Source organism: Coloeus monedula, assembly GCF_965178545.1.
Source record: "Coloeus monedula genome assembly, chromosome: 1".
NCBI lineage: Eukaryota > Metazoa > Chordata > Aves > Passeriformes > Corvidae > Coloeus > Coloeus monedula.
The window spans coordinates 17098404-17123228 of NC_138781.1; the positions used below are offsets into that span (position 1 = coordinate 17098404).

Genomic DNA, 24825 nt, shown 5'->3' on the forward strand with positions numbered 1-24825 from the left:
AGCACATTGATTCCAAAATAGCAGCATAATTTGAGTGTATCTGTGCCAATGTTTTCTGCTTTGTGAAAAGCAACACAGAACGTGATCAGCATCAGCCTCCTGCAATCCTAAGCAGCCCTGAAATACACTTTATTGCAGAATGATTCACAGGGCATCTCCATGAGCCATAAACCACTCCTTCACACAGTATGGGAGAAGTTCTCTATATGCATTCTCTTCACCACATTCAACTAGGGTGGTTTGATATTATAATCCTTCTATTTCTATTGGGACTAGGAATCTGGAGTAGATATTCTACACACCTGAGCTAGGGAAGACAAGTGAATCATTAAATTCCAAGACATGGCCCAAGCTCCCTCTGTGTTCAATGGGGAGCACTGTAGGCAGAGGGCAAACCACATCATCCTTCTACAGGTACCTAAGGTGGGTTACGAGTGCTGTCCTCCAGAGGTGCCTACTTCCCTCCACAGGCGAAAGGGAGCCTAGAGTTAAATGTGATGTTCAGAGTTAAAATTAATTAAAAAAAAAATAAAATCCCTGCACTGCAAATAGCCACTCCAAAGTTTTACTCTGAGTTTTCAGTACTCCCTCTTTTTTCAAGTGCAGGCAGCAGCTAGTAACCTGTCAGACCATGTAAAGCCCATCCTTCAACTCTGAAATACTACAGAGGAGAACAAGCTGGAAAAATCTTCAGGACTATTTAGACTAATTTCATATTTATTGCTATTTTAAACTGGGTGTCTCAAAGGAAGCAAAGAACTTTAGAACACTGAACTGATTTGGAAAGAAATGGGCCTAGAACAAAAGTCATGTTTCATGGATCTAATGCAACTCTTGAAAAATGCAGAAACACAGAAGTAAGATGGTATAGAAAGTAACAGAGACATCAGCACGTTGAGGACCATGTTCTCAATGGACAGGTGACATTTCCATTACAGAAGAAAAATTAAAAAGTCCTGAAATGGAAAGCACTGATCTCAAGATTAGGCATACAAGCTGTCACAAAGCAACCTCAAGCAATGTATCGGCAACAGAGCTGGATGGCCTGAGTGGAGCCTGAGAAGAACTCTTCATCACAGAACTCTTCATCAGGAAGAATTTTTCTTTAAGAGTTTGAGAACAACATACTTTACTCTGAAAGAGCAGTCTTCAAAAGCTTCAACACGTGTAGGTGGCAACCAACTAAACAGAACAACTCAGAACAGAAATCTCCCTTTGGAAACACTGCATGGAAGTGGAAAGTAGGAGATGAATCTTGAAACAGATTTTTAGGAAACTGAGTGTGGACTTGAAAAACTTTAAGGAGTCTGTGGAGGTCACTGAGCAGTTGATGAGAAGTCTGAAGTACAATGATGCAGGAAAGAGAGGAATCAGGTTGCACAATGTGGAATTATTGACTGGGAGAAACTAAGAGTAGTAAATTCTCCTCCTCTGGAAAACAAAGCTTCATGACACCTCAACAATCTATATAGCTGCTCATCACCTGTAACATCAGCAACAGTACAATCCCTAAGGGATAACAGGCACATCTCATCTTCCAAATATTGCATTTTCTAACCTTTGCATACATTCAGGTTTTCCAGAAAACTACACTACCAAATGCACAAGTTAACTTATTGATGAATTCTTAATTGTTTCACATGGGCAATGTTTTTTTCAAAAAGAAACTGAGACACCACAAAAACATTTGAGATGTAAGGTTTCATTAGATAGGCATATCTTTGATATTTAATGTTTTTCAGTTATCATTAAAAACTTGAATCCTTTTCCTCACATGATATGAAGTCTTTTCAGGTCCTAAAGATTTGAACTCAGACACTCAGAACAACTCTGGGACTTGGAGTTTGTTTTGCTGAACTATGCTTCCCCTGTAACTTAGGGTTTGTTTCATGTGATTATAATGGCCATTTATTTCAAACGTGCATTAACAACAGAGAAATTAATTGTGAATAAGGAAAAAACCCTCAGAGGAGCCAATTTTTTATTATTTTGAAAATTTAGTGGGATTAGACAAAACAACACACCTGTCTGCAGTACAACAATTAGCAGGTTTCTGAGGAAAGCTCTTGACTGTGAATGATTTAACCTGGAAAACAACCAAATTCAAGCTGTGTTTTTTTCAGTGACAACAGTTGAGGCCCATATGCTACTTTCTGCTCATACCTAAAAATAACTTAACCATTCCATGAAGCAGTTATAAAGCCAGGTCACCCCATTTTAACCAATATGTAATCTAACCAATGGGTACAATACCTTTCCTACTGCTCTGTAGTTGGATTTGTGTTTATACCCATTTACTACTGTTTAGTGGAGCAATGTGAAATGGAACAATATCAGCACAACAGGCTGAACACCTCTCATGCTATGGCATCCTAGAGACAAATCAGTAAATCTTTCTTCAAGGTGGTAAAAGTTTGTATCTTCTGAGCCAGAGAGAGGAACAGAACCCAAGTGCCACATCCAGAAGGAAAACATTACCAAGTGGGATACTGAATAAAAATGCTGTCTATAGGCTGGGTTTTTTACCACCTACCCTTGGTACAAAAGTGAGGATTCTGTACCTGAAGAGGGGGTTCGAGTCTGCAGCCCTGGCGAAGGAAGGCACTTTCCCATGCAGAAAAACTAGGCAGATGATAAGCACAAATCCTTCTCTCTGCAGGACATCCAGCTCCCTAAGCAAGCAAAGCAGGCGTGCTGGTGTCTGTGTCCCTGACTGAGCACAGTCATCTCATGCACAGAGTACCTCACTTGACCTCAAGGCACCAAAACTGAGCACAGCAATCTGAAGTTGCAATGCTTACCCAATGGTAAGCTGAGTCCTTAAAAGACTTGGCATGATAAAAACTGAGGCTGTATTAGGAAACATGTTCCCTACTAATGGCTAAACTATTCAAGCATCTTTGGTCTCCTCCTTTGAGAGACACCAACCAAAATACCTATAACCAGTACCTGCTGCTTCCCTCCTGTTGCTGCAGCTGCAAAAATAAAGCATTAGAAATAGCAGCCTTCTCAGGCAAGATTGCTTATTGGCATTCCTGGCACAGCTCACTTGCACGGTCCACAAAATGCGTTCATTAACAGCTAACAAAACAGCAGAAGGAGGCTTTCTTCAAATGTTCCACTCCTTCCTGAGCGCAGGGGGAGTCCTCCAAACATTTCACCAATTTATCAAAGAAAAGGCCCATCTTCTAGCAGGACAGACATATTCCACTGCATTTTGTTGCTAGGCAGTCCTCTGCATTTAACTGCAATTATTTATTTATATGAACTTCCTTCTCCATCCTCCCTACCAAGATGCTTGTGGTGTTGAATAAACAACTGCACAATAAAAAGAGCATAAAAGCAGAAGGGCAAAATATTTAAGAGCAAAATTAACAGTTGTCACCAGAGCTAAGAATGAGATGGCAAACAGAAACCAAAATAACTGAACTCCAGAGGGCCAGGGAGAATCTTCTCTTTTTTAAAAGAGAAGTCAGGCTGCTAAAACAGATAGAGAGATAGCAATGAGATAAACCAACCAAGTGGTGAGACTCCATATGTGAGACTGCCCAAAACAAACATTTCAAGACTCATATTTAGTTGAGGAGCTGTGAGTACTCAGAAGGCCATGACCTTCTTTTTCTTCAAGGTTCTTGAACATTTACTATATATATAACAAGTATTTATGATTTAAAACAAGTCCATCCAGGCAGATTTTGACAGGATTGTTTGTGACATGTCTGAGAAAAATGCATTACTTTAAACAGTCTGAGGAAATGAATCTAGCAGATTCAGGGCATCATGCCACAAAATTTCATCTACTTTATGAAAGACATACATGGAGGGTGAAAAAAACCACATTTCTTTGAACTTTCTTAGATAACTCAAGATAACTCAAAATCTCAAGAATGTCTGCTGTGCTCTCTAGACCAATAGAGCACTCTGTTTAGCAACAGGGACTTCTCTGTGCTCTATACAATTTTCTCTCTTTCACTCTGAACACTTTCAATTTTTTTCAACATTTTTCCTGTTCTCTAACCTATTTCTTAATGATTTAAGACTAAACATTACTTGAAGTTAGATCAAGGTTCCAAACTTTTTCTTGCATTTGTTGAAATTAACCAGAATTTTTCTCCCCTTTACTGTCTTCTCAAGAATTCATTCTGCCAACTTCCTTGTTTAATCTGATCCATTATTATCATTATAACTATTAACAGCAACACATACTAATTATGGTATCGAATATAATTAGTTATCTATCAATTTCACATCTACAAGTTCTTGATCACATCTGATGTTTGCTATACACACTGGAGAGTCAAACCAGAAAAGAGTGCCGTGCACAACTATGTCATTTGGTACGAAAGGCTTTCCATGTAACCAGGTTAGCCCAGTCTGTAAACACTTGTGAAAAATCTAATACACTAGAGGGTTGCTTTCCAAATGTAGTAAGCACTGATGTCCCTTATCCTAAACAGACAAGATATCCTGCCTGAGAAAAGAAGTGCTCCTTATTATTTGTTAATCCCACACTGACAGCAGTAACTGCAGCCCATATAAAGTCAGCTCAGCTCAGGATCAAAATAGATCAAGTTTCTTGTCCTGCAAATCTAGTAACTCGGAATGTGCTTTGGTTCCAGAAAAGTTACATGAAGAGCAGCTAAAAGAGAAACTTTGATTTTTTTAATGTATTCTTGGTGACATCTGAAATTGGCAGATATCTTATTGTTGTCAATAATAAACGTATTAATCTTGCTTAAGACTTACATGGTAAGCATTTAGAGTATGTTTCTGATTCAGCTGTCTTTCAAAATTCCTGGGTCTTCAAATAACTGAGCATATGATACTCTAACAGAGCCTTACATTGAATTAATGGTCAACAAACATGTTCCTTAGGGATTTAAAATACTTGTTATGACAGCATTTTGCCTTCTTGTAGCAACAACTGGTGATTACTTGAACAGAGTGCCTGCCACTTTGGCAGTAACTTATTTTGATTGTGATTTCAAAGATGTAAATATGCCTCAAGGCTTGGAAAGTAGATACAAATTTAATAAATATGGATATAAATAGCTGACTAAGTAACTTCTATAGATCACTTCTCTACAGATTTCAAGGCAATGCCATCAATAAAGACAGAAAAAAGGATGAGCTGACTCTATGGGCCAGCAAGCTCTGTCAGATTTAAAGAAAACCCCCACAATTCAAGGGTTCAGCATGCTGGTGATGCCAGATTAAGAATTTAAGAGAGAGAGCTGAACACTGAGAACACTTGCTCTGTATATAGCACTCCAGTAGGTGCTGAAGATTAGGTAGTTAACAAATTGAGCAAGATTAATACATTCAACAACACACTGCTGGAATATGTACAATTTTTTTTTGACTCTGACTAATGTGAGAACTTATACACTTGGACTGACATAGAAGAAGATATCTGAATATTAAATCATAGTTCCATGTTTTAAAAACAGTGGTTATTTAACTATTTCCTATAGAAAATTCCAAAAGTTAAAAGGAAGATTAAAGTCTGAACAAGATAAAATACTTGAAGGAAAAGTGGAAAGGACTTCTTTATGCCAGCGTAATTTCCTTTATTTTTCTTCCTAAATGCCACAGAATCACAGAATCACAGAATATGCTGAGTTGGAAGGGACCCACAAGGATCAAGTCCAACTCCTGGCCCTGCACAGGACAGCACCAAGAGTCACACCAAGTGCCTGAGGGTATTGTCCAAATGCTTCTTGAACTCTGTCAGGCTTGGTGCTGTGACCGTTTCCCTAGAGAGCTGTTCCAGTGCCCAACCACCCTCTGGGTGAAGAACCTTTTCCTGATATCCAACCTGAACTTCCCCTGACACAATTTCAGGTCATTCCCTCCGGCCCTGTCTCTGGTCACCACAGAGAAGAGATCAGTGCCTGCCCCTCCTCTTCCTCTCACGAGGAAGTTGCAACTGCAATGAGGTCTCCCCTCAGTCTCCTCCAGGATGAACAGAACAAGTGACCTCAGCTGCTCCTCACATGGCTTCCCTTAAGGCCCTTCATCATCCTCATTGCCTTCCTTTGGACACTCTCTAATAGTTTAATATATTCCTTATATTTATCTTTTTTAGATTTCTTGTACTAATTTCATCATAGGCTGCGTAAGTATCAGCATATGCTACACAAAATATACCCGTGTGATATACATGTGATGGGTTTAAATATTTCTTTCAGTGAAATTGATCAAAAAGGTTTTGATTATATAACAAAAGCTGCATCAATATAAATTAATTAGAAAAAATAAGTTAAACAAAGAACTATTAAAATTTCCCTTTATCAAAAGCTGTTTCTTCCCCAAACTTTGTACATGCACCATGAAGTAGACCCAAACCTCTTTGTAACAACCTCTCAGTTTGCAAATGCTGTCAGAGATGAAGCACTGCTGCCAGAATGGCAGCCAGCCACGGCTGCAGCATAGGGAATGCTCTCCTGTCAGGAATTCCTAACACAACTTTACTCCACCACAAAGCACCAAGATTGCAGCCCACCGAAGGAACACACGCTGTGGTGGATCAGCCCACGTGCACCAGAGCAACACATTCACAATATGTCAGAATTTATGTGTATGCTATGACTATGGGTTGCATTCCCCCATGCATTTGGCCCTTCAGATTACTTTTAAAACCAATGACCCTGACACTGATAAAGTTTCCAGGTATTCCAAATAACTGCTTAGGTTTACTTTTGCCTGCTTTTTGGCTTACTGCCTTTCTCACCAGCCTTGAGTCAATCTCACACAGGACATACAAAGCAAGGACCCTCTCTACTCTACACTACTGTCTGCAATATATAAGAGAAAACCAGACAAGTAACCCAGTAATAATTACTTGCCAAGGGGTCTGAGGCATCTAAAGGACTAGCTTCCAGACCAATTTGCTGCTGTAAGTCACAAAAACCTTGTCTAACCTAGCAAGTATCCGAACCCACCCAACTCATGACAGTGCTGAACTATGTAACATCTAACTCCCTTCTAAGCCCTCCTCAGCTGTTAAGGCATAGGATCCAGTCTTGCTGCCAAGGAGAAACCAAGGGACTGATGACCCTACTCAGGCTGTGGAAAAGCAGTCTTAAATCCCTGGTTAGTTTGAGAGAGTCTGAAGTCCCTTATGTGTAAAGGCATGCCCACCATGAGGCAACTCAGGGATCTGAAGCTGGCCGATTTACAACCCACGCCAACAGAGCTGCTCCAGTTTACATGAAATGCTTGAATGCATTCACTGTGACAGTCTGCACCTTATGAGCTCAGGTCAGCCCCCTAAAAATGGGCAAAATCATCATTCTGTGTCTATACAGAAGAAGACAGAAATATTCATTTGAGTAGAACTGAGACCTCTTCTTGCTGTTGCCCCTTCACATTGCCAGCTTTTCCACTATTCCCCATTATCTTAAATCCCACAGATTGATCCTTTCTACTGAGAGCAATGAATTTTCTTCTACTATTTCTAACGGCTTTGTTTATCACCTAACACATGTCTTCTCATACAAGTCGGGTGCAGCTCCACAGAAATTAGCAGAGCAGTTTCATGTGGGATCAGTATTAGGCTTTTTTCTGCTTGTATTATTATGGCTTAATCTTTTCAAACATAACTCAAATATTCTCAGATAATTCTCAGGAAGTTCCTATACTCTCTAGCAGTATAAAAACAGTTGCATGCTACCAGTCCTTTGAGGAGATGAGAAATTCACCATTAAATGTGTCCTTGCTCACACCTTTAATAAAATATTTTTAAACACTTTCACTGTTATTATTAGTAACAGCCATTTGTAATGTGATTCTTACTCATTGATTAGGACCCTGCCGTGCACGGCACAGCAATGCCAAACATTCCTGTACCAAAGGGTTCATAACTTAAATATGAGAAGAGAAACCACACATCAATAAAGAGGAAGCAAAAAGAAAGAATAAAAGATTTATCTTCTACAATTATGTAAGTGGTGTTTTAGGAAAGAAGAAATTTTGCAAGGAGCAGTGAGAAATAACTGTATGCAAGTAAAGAACAAGCACTGAATGTACAATCTGTGGTTTTATAAATATCTCCTATAACATGTAGTCGTGACAATAAGAGTCCTCACTGTATTAAGGTGCAAGATGTCATTTGTGTCTTGTTTTCATTTCTGTACTGTTTGGTTGCTCAATTTTGGATAAATTTTCCAGTTGCTATATTAGACTTTTTGCTGTGTTTTAATCCTCAGGGGGAAGTTCTCTATTTTGTTTTCTCACTATCATTCTTTTCCTTTTTTCTTTACTTTGCTTTTACTAACTAAACCACATTCAATAAGGCTCTGGCTTATTAAAATATTAACATCAAATAGTAATAAAATTGTGGATGACTGAAATAATTGAAGTTTGATAAATTATCATGTAATGATATGTAAGAGAACTGTATAAAATGTTGGTTTTTTCCACTTACAACCTTTTGTGCAAAGAAAGTCTCATTTCATCCTCTTATTTTCTGTATGTATTTTGTTCATATGTATTATCTCGGAATTGCTTTAAATTTTTTTTAGCTTGGAAATCCTGCCACCCATTTCTGAGTTTTGATTGAACTGATATATTTCTCTTTGCTGTTTGGTTGGTTTTTGTTTGGTTAGTGTTTTTTTACCCAAAAATGTGCAGAACTTACTGCACGGCATCACGCCACTACAAGAAATCTACTTTGGATTCAGATTTCAGAGCGATCAGAGAAATGGATACTGTATATTTGTTATAAAGGACAGGATATTTCCTAATAGCTTCCTCAAAACTTGCATATATTTGCAGATCTGTGCTTAGTCCCACAAAGGAAGAAGATCTAGAAATCAAATAGTGAAAATATAGTGCTTTTTGTATGTGATCCTAATAAACAGTTATATCCAAGAAATCAGAAAATTTGTATCACATAGAAAAAAGCATCTTTTTGTAAAGACTAATTTCTTGCTCTAATGAACATCTTTTGTTGCATCTGCAGTACTGTTGTTACTTCTAAGAACAGAAATCTCATCTCTCCCTACTTGATGTGATGTAGATTTAGACCCAGGCATGAGTTGCTTGAATGTCTCCTTTTCAGAAATCCATCTGGCTAGTTACATGGCAAATTTTTTACCTGCTGGGCCCTCCCTCTTCATTTTTTTAACCCTGGCAAACTAAAACTTCGGTATTTTCATCAGACGACTCTACTATTGTCAATACTAGAAGAAACACAGAATATCTTGTACACTGGTACTTGTTGATGTGTTTTGATAATTTCATATTGCAACTTATATTGCAAACTTGTCTCTACTCTCATAATTGTTTATATTGCGTTTCCAGTTCCTCTCTACACGTAAAAAGCTAATTTCCTATATACATCGGATGATACGTGGCTTTGGGTTAAAAGCACTGATTTAAATTCCACTGATCTCTTATCTCAGAGTTTAGAAATGAGATGTTTAGAAGTGCTATACAGTAATGAAAACTTTGCACTATCAGTGTTATAATTCTTTAAAATTTTTCCAGTGCAAAGATTTCACTAGTTGTCATATAATTTTGCCTGCAAACTGCTTAACTTCTAGCAGTTGATATTAAAAACCATAAAGGTACCATTGCCTGCATCTTCTCAGTTCTCAGCTTGTAGAATGACTAAGAGCAGCCTCAGCTCTGATGGATGAAATTCTCCTTTCTTAAGGATCTCTTCCAAAAACATCAACTCTTCTCTTCCTCCATTGTAATGTATTGAATTTCTTATCTCTCCTATCATTAACCATTAATCATCCTTCATGGTGCAACACTTAAAATCTGAGTAGATGGTTAGGAAATACCTAATGCATTCATACATAAAAGAAGAGAGACGGAGAAGAAAAACTAAAGGAGAAAAAAACCCATAACTCAGCTCCTGTATTATTCACAGGGAACAGGCTTTGAGATGGAGACTGACTTTTCCTCTGTGTTGATGCAGTACTCTGTCAAGTGACACAGAAGCTGACAGGTAGGATATCATGTTTTCTCGCTCACCTGTACATTTTGTACTGGTCAATGTCTTACCTCAACCTCATATTCCAAGGCATGGTGAGTTACGATACCGCCAGTTTCCTCTGACAGCGTTGGTTTACAACTGCAGCCAATTTCATATCAGAAACAGCATGGTAGTATCAGCTTATCTAACTCAAGTCTTCCTTAGGCATGAACTGCTTCTGCTTTCACTTAGCTTCAGATTCTTGTTGATGCAGATCACAACAACCACAAAGCAGGCAACAGCTGAATCTAATGAGTTCAGCAAGATTTTCATACAGGCTTTTCACTTGACTATAGCTGTTGTTCCTCGGGTCTTAGGTATGAAAGCATGAATAAACAAAGAGAAAAGGCATTTGTTGGATAAAAAGGAACATGCCCCCAGCTTTCACTGAAGGACACCTGGATAAGTGAAAAAGAATGACTGAAATTTATCTCCCACCAATATGCAGTCTCTCCAGTGCGAAACTAATGAGTGAAGGTAAATCTCTGATGCAAGGACTATGCCTCACTGAGAATATGTACATGGTGACTACAATTTTTAATATTTTCCTTTCCAGCACAGTTCAATCCTGGCTCATCTCTACTATCAAAACCTATTGCCTCTTTAGTTTTACAATTTAATAAAAATTTAATATATTGTCTTTCAATATCTTTCCTGTAAAAGTTTTATCACATATTTTGAACTAATACATGAGAGTGCCTTTTTTCATGTGTCAATTTTTTCATAAATTTAAGTCACTACAGTAAAATTCAAACATATTCTAAGCATCATGCCTACTGACTCAGTTCATTTGCCAAGTGATCAATGTGGTCATCAAAACGTTTGGCTGAGAAAATTATTCCACTCCTTTCTAGCTTATTTGCACTGAGATCCAACAAGCATTATATAAAAGATATATAAAAGACTATACATAAAAGAGTTCTGTAAAAGACTTTCTTCCTGTTTTCTAATTCAGCAGCAACAGTAGGCCAAATGAAGACTTCCACTGATTAAATTTTTTCAATCAGGTGTTTTTCAGTAATTCTTTGGCATGGAAGTGGCCCTGCTGTGGTCTCCTGCTCAAGTGCTCGCCAAGCACCGAATGGTTCAGCTTTAGAGAGCAGAACAATGAGGATGGATTATTAGAGCATGGTCCAGGCTTTAGTAAGGAACATACCATGAATATGTCCAGCACTATTTTCCTCCATATGAACACCCCCACATTTTACCCTCTGATAATTTTTGTATTTCAAGGCTTTCTGTGATCAGAAAAGAGTTCCCCACACTTTTACTTTTCAAATGTAGCACATTTTTAACTTGTGCATGTGTTACTGCTCATGCTATATCAAAAAAAATTTAAATCCCCTGGCTAAAAATTGTTCACTGTTTTTTAGGACTTCAGTCTGGTTTTTTATATCACTTCTCTGAAAAGAATATATTCATATAGAGTTTTATCTATGAATTCTTATATATGTAAGTTTATTCATTCAAGTTACTTCAGTGGAATTATGAGTAAAGAGGAAAGACCACAAGATCTTTCTCTGCTCCCTTCACTACAAGATTAATTTCTCTGAATGAAGGGCTGGCAAGACTGTACCACATAAGTCCTTGCAAGCTGGCAGCACAACATATTAATTTAAAACAAAAAGGTCAAGGAAAACCCAACATGGCAGTTGGCTCAGGTCACTGGCTGCTGTCCTTTTCTCTCCTACTCTCAAGCCCTTCACACATACACTTGGCTATTCAGTGAACCCAGACTCTGAAAAATGTGCCCTTTGAACTCAGTTCTCAAAAAAAGCTTTCAGACTAGCAAAAATAGCAATGCCCTCTTACAATACCATATTGTACCCTCAAATTCATAGAAGGGGAAGATCGAGCTTTGTCATGGTATCACAAGTAGTGCCACAAGGATGTGCATGGGAGTCCAAGAGGTGAAAGAATAGTAAAATCAGTACCTGTACCTTCACTGACCTATTTTCAGCCTATGTATAAATTCATATAAAATATGTTCCAGCAGCATCACATATTTTATCACTATCCAAAAACCTACAACCATGTGACTTTATTGCATGCCTGCACACTGCCTGATTGGGTAGTCTCTATCCTTGCAGGTTTTTAAGACCTATTGGATACAGCCCTTTGTAACCTTGTGTTGTATAAAGTCTTATAGCTGACTTTCCTTTGAGCAGGAAGTTGGAATAGAGGCCTCCTGAGGTCCCTTCCAGCCTAAGGTATCACAGCACACTGATACACACAAGCACACAGAACACACCAAATACTCTTCACCAAATTCCACTTGTATAATCTCTTAGAATTTATGATGTCATAGCTCTACTGAGTTTCCAATACCCCAAACTTTTGTCATATACACCAATATATATACACCAATATATACCAATATGTAATTAAGATCAGGAGACACATAGCTCTGCCTAATCACAGTTCTTAAAGGGGATAATATATACAACAGCCTCTAGTTATCTCCTTGAGATAACTAGAGCCTTGAGAGTAGCTGACAGAATTTTTTAGGATAGGTATGTAGATTAGTGGCGACACAACCATGAAGAACTATCACACCATGTATCTTGTTTTTCTGACATTTAAAATAAACTTATTCAAAAGCAGAAAATATTCAGTGCTTGCTTCCTATCAGTAAAAACAGTCACAAACATTTTTCTTAGCATGGTTCAGGGCAAGGACACAAGTGTTTCCAGTACCTATGATGTTTCTGTACTTTGTAGCCTCTAATGCAGAGGCTATACCAGCTGACTTCTGGATTTTGCATTCAAAGCTCTCAAAAAAACTATTGGTTTACTGGTTGCATGTTAACTTCAAAAAGTATGCTCGTCTGACAAGGACACTGACCAAGAAAGACTAACTACTGCATTGTCTTCTGCCTGGGTCCCTCACCTCTATGCCCAAGCAAGACAACGCACATATAAAATCCTTGCAACATGGTATTTAAAATCTGCTTTTTGCATTGGCTGGATGTCTAATCCACTGTGATCCAAATAAAATAGAAAGACTCTTTCCTAGAGTACTAGGGAAATCTGCAGTGACTAGCTCAGAGCAGGTATTTACACTGTGTCCTTGGACTTCAGTGACACTAACAACAAAGAAAGGCAAGTTCTTTACCCGAAAAAGAATAAAATGACAAGTGTTCATTCTAAAAGCTTTAAGCACTATTTTGTGAGTAAAGGCAATGTAGTTATATCCTAAAAAAGAATCAACCTAAAACATCTAGGGTATCAGACCAGACTTGCAGTGCTAATTGTGTTGGAAAAAGCCATTTTTTCAGTTGGCCTCAGTGCACATCAATGTGTATGGAATAAACAGTGACTGTGCTTTAGTAACACATCCCTCATTTGAGGGACAAATGCATAAGAGTATTTTGCAGTGTTCCATTTTCACATTCATTAGCATCAAAACCAGAGCTTCCCAGTGACCTTGCTCTGCTCATGACTGTTACCACTAATGGACCTACCACAGTCTCATGCTCCCAACCCTCACCACTCACTTCTTCCATGCTAATGCACATACAGATCATTTGAGGGGAAAAAAACCCATATCCATATCTAAGCTCCATGACTCCCCACCTTCTATTCCTTCTCATAACACAAAAGAGTAGGTGACTTTAGCTTGAGTGTGAAAGAGGGAGTAAGACAATCCCAGAAACAGATCTTAACACCTAATGCATGTAACAAATTGTCTGAGCACAAAGTTTACTCCAGGATTCGCTACTGAACTATTTCATGAGCATTAGGAAGTCAATGCCCTCCACCCCACAGCTCCATTTCTCTAAACTGATAACAATATTGCCTTGTTACAATTTGCAGTTTGGAAAAACAGGGCAAAGCTGTAATGAATCTGGATTTTTTTAGCCAAAGGAACAGTGAAAGAAAAAAATCCCAAGTTTTAAAAATTATACTCTGCAGCCTCCAAAGCTAGTCCATCTTATGATCTAGCTGAACTTACTGTTATAAGGTTCAGCCTCACTGTCTAACAACTTTCACTTACTGGAATTTAAATCTAGTACTTCTTATCTGCTATATCAAGAACATGGAGAAGAAATTATTCCCTTGCCCTTTGAATCATCATACTCACTTAACTTTAATCACTGACTGTACAAATTATATCATATCATATCACATCATGCAATCCATTCCAAGGCATGGATTTTGGAGTTTCAGTTAACGTAGACTAGGAGCATGCTAACTATTTAATATATCAGATAATCCCAGATGCCTAGGGTGGAACTCATCACCATTCGAGGCAAGCACTTCAGACTTTGTTTATAGTCCATGAAGTGCTGTCCACGATGCACCTCATCTTCAAGTTCCAAGTCTAAAACAACTCGTAAAAGGCCCAGTTCCTCTTCAGGATTTGGTGAGCATAGGGTGACAATCTCAGCTATTGATGCATATTTAAGAAACACAGACTCAAAGAATTTCATTTGCAAGGGAGCTTTGGAGGTCATGTAGTCCAGCCCCCTGCCCAAAACAGGTGTACTAGGTCAGGTTGCTCAGAGCTGAGCCCAGTCAAGTCCTGACATCTCCAAAGATGGATATTTCATAAACTCTGGACAAACAGTTTTGGTAATTGACAACCCTCACAATTAAAAAAAGGTTTCCTGATATCTTGTCAGAATCTCCTATTTTTCAACTTGTGCCCATTACAGATGTCTAAAATCACCTAAGGTCTGACCCCTAATGCAATTAACAGGCTACTCTCTTACAACATCGTGCTACTGCTCACTTTATTTTAAGGTCTTTGTAGCAAGCAAAGAGTCTTTAAACTTGTGGTAGCATGTTCCAAGCATTAGCAAGACAGGGAATTAAGAAAGGTCTAAAGGTTTCAAAATAGTTAGTATTTCTGAAAAAGGAAAGTAATGAGAATCCTCCCCTCAGATGCCAAGTATGGAAATTAAGAGACCCATCCATAAAATGGTTGGGTTTTCGCTTTCTGTTCAAAATCTAAGAACAAAGAAATAAACAAAATCAATTAGAAAGCCTAGTGTTCATTTAGAGGAGATCCTTGATAATTGGAAAGACTAAGTAAAGGGAAATTAGAGATGTTACTATGAGACTACAGAAAATATAAGAAATTAGAGTTTCAGAAATGTGAGCTGCCCGGCAACTTCTGAGTAAAATCTATGCATTTGTAATAGACAAAGCTCATCTGCCTGCTTATAATTCAGGAAAGATCAGTGTTGTTATCAGTATAGCAGAACTTGAATAATAAATTTAGGTGGAGACCATCATTTGCACTTCCCATTTGGTTAGAAGGGCATCGTAACAGCTGTTTTTCTCACCAAAAGCAGCTGACTGGTGATACTATTTTTCAATTAATGATGTTACACTATGAATAGATCACTGCATGTAGGCATGAAAACAACAACAATTAGTGAAAGAAATTCAGCAATGTAACAAAGTAGGTTTTGGCTTCCATTTAATTGGAGGGTAGGGAAAGTCAGAGATGCAATAAACCCCTTCTAGACACAGTGAAATTTGTATGCTGAAGGCTCTCAAAACAATCTGAGACAGACTGAGTAAACAGATCTAGAAAAAAGTGAGAATTATGGAAGTGTAGAATAGCAGAGAACAAAGAGGCCAAAGGCTTAAAGCAGTGTTGAAAAAATCTAAGAGGATTTTGTTTTTTAAATAAGAATGTAATTTTGCACTGAATCCTCAAATGAATAGAGATTTCAGTTATTTAGAACTGAAATGCCGTCACTTAATGTCCTTACATTGTTACATGCACTAAGCCAAGCTGCGTAATTCCACACTTCGTTGAGTGTGAAAGTACATATTTTTAGTTTTACATTCCAAATCACAATAGAAGAAGAGATGATACAAAAGTAAAACAGCCTTATGTTAAAAGACAACACTGTAGTGCAGTAATGCTTATGAACTCCATTCCATACATTAACTCGCATTTCATATTATCTATGGAAAACATAGCCTAATTTGGGTACATAAGATGTGAGATCCATATTAACTAGCCTTAGAGCTCTCATGTACTCCTCTAGCATAAAATGAGGACCAAATCAAATAGCTGAAACAATGACCTCTGGGAACATATTACTACGTCTTAAATCACACCTCTAAGACACAAAACATTCCCAGTTCTTCTTGGAAACAAATAAAAACACCAAACAACATGAAGGGGTAAATAAACAATGTATATAACCCAGGAAAAGCAGAATCTGCTTTGCAGGTACCTGACTTATGACAAACATGTATATTGATAATATATGCTCTGCACCTGCTATGAATGAACATGTGTGTAAATGTCAGCTGATGCAAACATGACTCCGTTTAAAGCTTGGGTTTTCTTGCGTCATTCTGCTCTGCTTTGTGCTTCTTTCCCAGACAATAAGCAGGTGAGCACATTTAGATTCTGGACATGTACAGCAAAACATCAAGAGTTCACATTCCAAGGGCTCACCCCTCATAATTCACGCCTTGCAGTTTTTCTTTCTTAAAAAGACTATGCTTTATAGTTTTCACACATTTACCGCTTCACTGTTTTGCCCTGAATCAGCAATTAATGAAAACTTCCTTGCAGTGAATTGAGGGACAAGGATTTTGAAAAGCTGATCTTTCTGCTCTTCTTTGATTTTATGAAACCATATTTTTCTGGTTGGTGAAATCAGGATTAATTTCTCTGTCTGAACATGCAAAGGACCTCCCACTATCACATTTGCAACATCCCTCCCCTAAAACTAGAAATGATAAAATTGCTCTCTTTTTTTTTTCCACCCTGTAGGAGTAAGCAGCCTGATTAGTATTTACCCTTGTAAGAAAGAAGAGTGCCCCAGCAAAGAGTGTGGGAACATAAAACTGTTAGAAAGAGAGAAGCTAAGTCACACATTTTGCCTATTCATTTCTGATAGAACGTCTTCTCAGTGGAGTTTTATACAGTAGGAGCTTGAGATGTGCAGAGAAAGATAAACTCTGGTCAAGTATTTACATCCCACCTGGGACACAGGCTAATCAGGAATTTCCAGCAAAAACTTTTTCCTCATAATACATCAAACTGTCATTTTGCACTTACTGTACATTTAACATACTAAATGTCAGTGAAAAAAAGGGGGAAACGCTTAATTGTCAGTGAAGAGCTGAGGGGATGCTTGGGTTACTGAACTGCTCCCTCCCAGAACCATTTCTTTTCTTCTTCCTGTGCATTTAAAGGTTGTGGATGGTCACCAGGTCTTGCATCCAATGGCATGGTCCTTCAAGTCAAGTACTGAGAGAAGTCTTTTTCCACAGCAGTATCTCAGTGTCCCTGGTGCTGAAGACCTGAAGCCTGAAGACAGACAGCCACCTAAGGACATTTGTCCTTTGTGAAATACAACAAATGGAGGACCAGGACAAGAACTGGGAAATGAACTGAACAATGGGCAACAGGTGAGCAGACTGCAGACACAACTCTGATGAGCCGTGATGAGGCTTCTCACACTTTGGAGCTGAGGCTGTACAGACACTGACGGGTTCTAATCGAGCATCTGCCTGGGGAAGCCACTCCCTGGCTCCAGGGTTCTCTGAGAAAGCAGAGGAGACAGACATGGAAAGGAAACCCCTTGCATAATGCTTTATGCCATGAATTCCTGTAAATGCTCCACAGCACCAGCTGAGGAAGCAGTGCATGGGCTTTCAGTTCTGTTCACCGGAAAGAAATGTGAAAGAAGCTCTAAAAACCCACGGGAGGCGCATTTATTGTAAGTTGTAAAAAACATTTGTACAATATGAAAAAACCAAAAACTTTTGTTTCCCTGACTTCTGAAAAGTGAAAGATGAAAAAATACATAAAACTATACTAGAAATCCATACAGCTTTTCTTTAGAACTTGAAAGGCCCACACGATTCAAAAAGCAATGTATAAAAATTCCACCAGGATTTGTGTTTATTATAGTATTCTTCACACGTTCTACTGCAGTTTATTTCCTACTTGTTCTGCAACTACTGAAGAGTTTTGTTATCCAGCTCATCTTTTAGTTACTACATGATGGTCTGTAAAAGCACAGAAAATTCTGACTACTGAGGGAAAGAGAACATAAACATATTCTAAAAAGTCCACAACTCCATCTCTGATTATCTCCTGACATGCATGCTTTCTATCAACTTCTTTCAATCTACACTTTGATGTCTTGTTTTATCTAGTCATTGTTTTGGGTTTATGTGGCAATTAACAAACTCAGTTTTTCTGGGACTTTTGAAAAGAGAACGGACATGTGCTTCTATGACTTTTGTGATCTATTTCTCACATGACTTTTTTTTTCCACTTACAGTGTAAGGGTAATGGCATCTAATTTTCCGGGAGACATGGTACTGAAGATGCCACATACCTTCAGAAACATCAAAATACATGTCACTGAAATAATTAATCTCTTTGTACTACATTCCAGAGAAATACTTGGTATAATCAGTGTCTTCGTTTTACATACCTTGCTTTTTTTGGCCATAGCATAGATTAGAGAGGTATTGTCTTTCAAAGCCAAATCTCAGCTTAACCCAGAACACCCAAAAACTTCCAATTAAACCACTGGCAATATTACTAAACTGAAAATGGAGAATTATTACAAATACAGTAAAACATTTGAGTGTTTTTAAGCATATTTACAGAACACAGCACATTTTGTAGTCAGATTAAACTAATAATTAATAAATACTTTTGACATATGTATTTTCACCACAGTCATTCATACAATGTTTTAAGATGTTGGCAAGGATAGAATTTTTTTTAAAAGTTATAGTTTGACTTACTGGGAAGTACAGAAGAAGTGATCCAAAAAGAATGGTTTCCAACAGCACCAGCCCTGAAGCCCTGATACTCTAGAAGACAAAAGCCAACACAAAATATTAGAAAATTCTCTCTGTTTGCCACTTTGATAAAGGTACCTTCACTTTTGTCAGTATAACATTTCCACAGTAATATTTACTAAAGCACAGTATTAAGCTGTCTGTCATACTTGCATGCTCTACACTCTTTAATTCACAGGCCTGTTAGAATGGTTGTGTTTTACAAAATTGAATCTAAAAAATCTTTTTCCTATGTTAAATACTATTCAACACACGTTACCTGAATATGATTTGAAACTGCTAAATTTGCTCTCAAGTGTCAAAAATTAGGGACCATGGGAATTACAGACACGAATTTTACTGTAGGATTTGTTCTGCATTGTTTAAATTTCAAGAAGTCCCTTGAAGAATATTATGCTTATTTAATATTAATGACTTGGTTTCCATAATAAGTATGAATAATCTACAACTTCACTGAATATAGAGTGTGCTCTTAGACTGCAAGTGCATTTGCTTTTTCTGAAATTTTTGTACAAAGATGTTGATTCATTAACTTATCAGGATTGTAAAATATTATGCCATTTCCTCACTGATTCTAATGTAGTCTCTCCAATGTGGTTTTCTTACATCTTAAAATTAAACAAAAAAAATCAATTATTTTCCCTAATACAAAGTGTATTCCAGTAAGTTTGATGATTTATGTACAGTGCAATTGTGCCTTATCTTAGAGACAAAACACTTGTGAGAAACAGAAACGTTAAGGGTAAATGACTCAGAGAATCAACCACTGCAAAAGCAGGGGTGGATTGCTGAGATGTGTGAGGTACAGCCCAGGTGCAGAGGCTGGGAGCACCAGAGGATGACCACAACAAACCAACCTTTGTTTAGCAAGAAGCTGAGACAAATAAGGGATGGGGCCAAGAACAATCAGATCCTGATCGGTGGGATAATGCTTTTTATCATTCCAGTGCCCTCCCTCACACAAGTGACTCCAACATCATACAAGACACTGGCAGAGGTCAGTGAACTCATGTCTCTCATGACTGAGCAATGCTCAAACCACTAAAGAATATTTTTTTTCTTATTATGTGCAATGAATCTCTATATACCGGAATGACCCGCAAAGCAACTGAAATGAGCTTCATACAGAGAAGATGGAAATTCTCTAAAACATCTGATCTCCATGTAACTTCTGTATGGATATCCTTTTCTAAACGAGTCTTTCACATCCTGATCAGTCTTTTCTTATCAAGATTGTTTCTGGGTAGCATGATGATAAGGTAACCTGCCAGGGCAAAGAACTTCAGCATTTCCAGTTCTTCTTCCATAACAATAAATTATCCCATGATTTTCTTCTCACCTGTGTTCCAGTAGGGACCATTCTCTGTGAATTCTACCTATGCACTTCTGCTTCCTGCCCTAAAAGAAGTGTGGCTTGCAGAGCAATGCTGGAATTCAAAATGAGCTTGAATCCAGGTTTTGACTGTACTCTCACCTCAGTCTTTGATACCAGGAGAACAGGGGGTTTCACCCAATGTTTACAGATATCACAGCTCTTCTAAACAGGATCCTTGGCAAATGGAATAGACATTCTAGCAGAGATGAATGCTATCCACAATGATGAGGAAAAGCTCAAAACTTCAAATACAAACTAGTACAAGAAAAGAACTATTTTTGCATAAGTGTAGAGAAAAGAAAAAGAAATCAGTTGGAAATGGTAGTAGTATAAGAATTCTCCCAAACTGCATTTTTGAAACTGTTGGTTTTCTCTACTGCAAAGAAAAAGACATATTTTAACACTTGATTTTAATTTCCTTTTTTTCTTCCATAATGACCACCATAGCCCAAGAAGTCCAGGAAGAAAAGACTACCTAGCACTGAAGGGATTAACTAGAGAGAAGAAAATCAAAACTAAAGCACAATGTTTCAAAATTAATTTATTCAAAATATTTTATATTAGATATACAGGTATTTCCAGCAGTCTCTGACTAATAGATTTTCCACCAAAAGCTGAATCTTCCACTGTACAGACGTTGCAAATACGGGTCCCTAAGGCATGGCTGGGGGCAGGATCACAAATGCTTGACTTTATGGGCATCAGCAACATACACAGCAGTGAATACGCCCACACACCTCAGGAAAAAAAGCCCTTGCTCTTTTAAGAAAATAAACAAAAGAAAGGAAACTAATGATAACCCAAAGTCTCCACCAGCTGGTGTCCACCTATAGAGGCTGCACAAATAAAATTCTCTAACAGAATTCACAGAAATCAGGGCATTTTAGGATAAAGCCCTCAAATTTCAGGCAGTGGGAATTTCTTCCACTTGCACGTAATATTTGTGCTTTTTTTTTTTTTTTTGGTCTTTTTTAACAGCTGCTTGGAGGTTTTTGCATCTGTCTTGCTTGTTGGCATTTATTTTGGTTCTACTTATTTAGTTCTCTGGCTGTTTATCTTGTGTACAGTTTATTGCCACTTTGTGTGTTCATTTCCCATTCAGGGTTTCATTTCTATGTTTACTTATTTGTCTCAGTAAAACTGTACTTTCTGGATTTCTTTGTCTCACTCAATGGTTATATGTTGCTGGCACCTAAGTAATACTGCAATTTATTTTGTTTCTAGCTTCATACTAACTTTCATACTTACACCATTTACTTATCTAAGCCTGCAAAGAGTACTGCTTGTGAAAGATTGATTTATGCCTTGGGATTTGCTCAGTCTTCCATCTATCCATTCTATCCAGACCACATTAGTAGCCTTTGAGATAAACAGTCATTCCTTATCCTTGAATCTCAGAAAGTAACACCATTTCTGTGAAAAATCACATTAAGAAAGTCATAGGTGTCTCTTGGCCACTGCTAACCGGTCATAAATAAATGTTTAACAATTATTTGCATAAGGAAAATTTTTAAAAGTGTAGCTGCCCAAGTTGCATCAAGTGTAACAAAACAAAAGCTGAAACGATGTATAAACAAGCACAGAAGATACTGCATTTCAATTGTCTGCAGTCCTAAGCAATCCAGGAAATACAACAGCATTAATTAGTACTGAATTCCTGAATGTCATCACATAAATAAGTGATACGAGTGTCAGAGCATTTTCATAGTGGAGAAAAAAGAAGAAATTAAAAGCCAAAATAAAATTTAAGTCATCCTGTATCGGTTACATTGTGTAATACTGAATTAACTGAACTGTAGGCTTTTGGTGTCAGTCCAGGAAGACTGCAGGTTCCTCCAGGGCCACATGTCACTGTGTATTATATGAGCATGGTACCATGGAAACCTAGTGAGGGGAAAAGGTTGGCATATTTTGACTTTTTTTACTTTTGTTAAACAACTTCTGTAACATAAAGAATGACCAAAGAAGGCTGTGATTTACAGAAAATTTCCTTTTACGAAGGTGGTTTCACTATAATGTGAGCTTGCCTTTCAGATAAATGAAGCATGTCAGAAATTAATAGAGAAAAAAAATTCAGATACATGTCTTCTTTGATCTGAACTTTGAATACATTCATATTTATTGAATACATTCATATTTATTAAACTGGACAGTGTATCTATCACTCCATGGAAAACACGTATGGATACATGACAGAATGGTAGAGAAGCAAGGAAATCTAGAGAATAGGCACAGGTTTGCTCAGCTATGCTAAGCTGATGTATTTGAAGTGACTAGAAAATTACTATCAAAATTTCTCTCAAAACAAGTGAAATAAAAAGCGTAGCCAAAGGTACATGTGAAGGCAATGTGCCAACTCTGCAGCGCTCCCAGGACAACCCTTGTGGTGCAGATCTGGCAGATCCATCCCACTCTACATGTGAGGACATGGCAGATGTGATGAGACCTTACAGGACTGTGCTCCCAAATCTATCTCTTACTTCTCTGAAAATTCTTCCTGTTCAAATTCTTTTTTTCCTGGTACAGGTGGTTCTTCACTTCTCTTAAATGACAGAAGTGAGAAGAGATTTTTGTCGAGTTGAAAATACATAGTCTGGAGCTGGTTGAAATGTTTTATTACCAGTTGCTTTTCTTACTAAAATACACCTTCCCAACAAATAAATTTTTTCCAGTATGACTATATTTTTGTCTTGATTTCCATGTGGTGTTTTTCTAAAGCCCATTGAACCTTTTTCCTCTTTCTTATCCTATAGACCTTTTCCCAACCACAAAGACACTGTTATCTTTGTTAGTGAAAGAGCTGATTGAGAAAATTTTCAGAAATTTTATCTCAATTAAAATTTACTTTTAAGAAATAGAACACAGAGGTTCTTCTTTCTGTGCCTGGGGCAGAAAGCAAGATGTTTGGCTCTTCTGTTAAGAGACAGAAGTTAGACTTGCCAGTTCCCAGACAATGATATTAAGAGTTGCAGAAAAGAGTGGAACTACATTTCATTGCGGTGGTTATCCTAATACTATTCACACCTGGAAGAGAAGTACTGGGGACTAAAGAATGGGCACAAAACTAACTGGAAGGAGTCTTCTGAATCCTCAGTTAGTACCCTGTAACAGTAGTGTCATAAGCTATTTATTTTCTTGATAATAAATTCAGGGATTGATTAGGACTGCTACCCAGGAAAACATAAATGTCAAATTCCATGACAAGGCTTTGCTTTAATTTTATTATTGTTGGTTGAGGTACAAAATTCAAGCAACTCATTCCCAGCTAACTGCAGGAAACACCCTTCAATTCAAGGGAGAAAGAGTTGTACCTCTTTTAAAAATTTCTCTGTAAAATAATGAAAAGGAAATTGTGTGTCCTGCTCAACCTTTCATCACACTGACAAATACATTTAACCTATTTGAATCATAGCCTCCGAATAGATTACAGATTGCAAGTACAGAAATATTCATACCAAAGGCAAATTTTCCAAAGGCAGGCCTACAGTTATGGGCTGCCACTTAAACTGTATTGACAAATTGTCAGAATTTTCTGGCATTTGCAGGTTTTGTGCAGTATTCCTAAACCAAATAAATATAATCCTCATGTTCTTTCATTTCCCTTTCAAGCCTTTGAAGAATACTTACGTGAAGGTCAATTTCTTTTTCTATTACTAGTTATAGCTGAGCTCAAACAGAATATAACTATTAAATTTACTTTTTACTTGAAAAAAAGACAGGAAAAGCAAAGGCCATCAATCATAAAGCAATTTCATTAAAAGTGCACAAGATGTCAGGCATCCAAGAAATCCCCAAATACTTTATTTTTCAATTCATGTGGCCCTTGATCCTTTCTGTTATGCAAGTAACGAAACCTCTTGAGACATACCATGATGAAGGTAAGGTGCTCTGCATTTAGAAACATGGGCATTGCTGCATCTAAGTTGTGCTACATCACCTACAAGACAGACATTTGAGAAAACAGTATTTGCTGGTGAAGAACCCTCACAATAAAAATGGTTAATGTTCCAGGAACATCTTTTCTTATACGGGCAGAAATTCCTTCCTTGGGGACATACTGCTTAGATCAAGACACCTGCTTCTCATCAAATAGCGGTGAACATATATATGAAAGAAAATTAGTAATGAGGTAAATAGCACCTAAATTAAATTTCAGTCTATTCAAAGCTTTATTGTTAATTTAAAAGATGAATACGCACAATGACAATCATCAAAAATCTGGATCACTTGAAGTACCTGTTTCACTAGGCTATGCATTCAATTAACACAGAAATTAAATTAAGATCCTAAGACATTACTTTCAAGAATAAAATCAATTCCAATATTGATAGTTGCTTAATCACCAAGAGATTAAATGGAATACACAAAAAATCTGATAGAATAGGAAACCAAATTTCAGGAGCAGTTCCCCTGTTTAGTTTACAAACAGCTTCAGAATACCTGAATTTCAGCTTTCTTATTCAACTTGGCCTCACCCATTACAGAAGATAACACCACAGCTCACCAAAGTTGTCTGTATAAATTGTAGTGCAATCATGCAGAAATAAACAGTTTATGGTAAAATACAGGATAAAAAGATGAACCTGACTGCAAAGCTCAAGATTCATAATATCTGAGGAAACAAACTGAGAATGATGTGAGAAGCATTAGAAAAAATCTGA

General features: G+C 37.6%; 1 protein-coding gene across 1 annotated transcript in view; it reads right to left on the reverse strand.

Moving 5' to 3' along the window:
* The window catches only part of GPR158 (G protein-coupled receptor 158), a gene marked incomplete at both ends in the record, with an annotated part of 187253 nt that overhangs the window by 61447 nt on the left and 100981 nt on the right, over positions 1-24825 (reverse strand). Inside the window, one exon of the mRNA XM_082300225.1 lies at positions 18733-18801. Coding sequence (XP_082156351.1) covers positions 18733-18801 — 69 coding nt within the window. The remainder of the gene's footprint in view (positions 1-18732; positions 18802-24825) is intronic.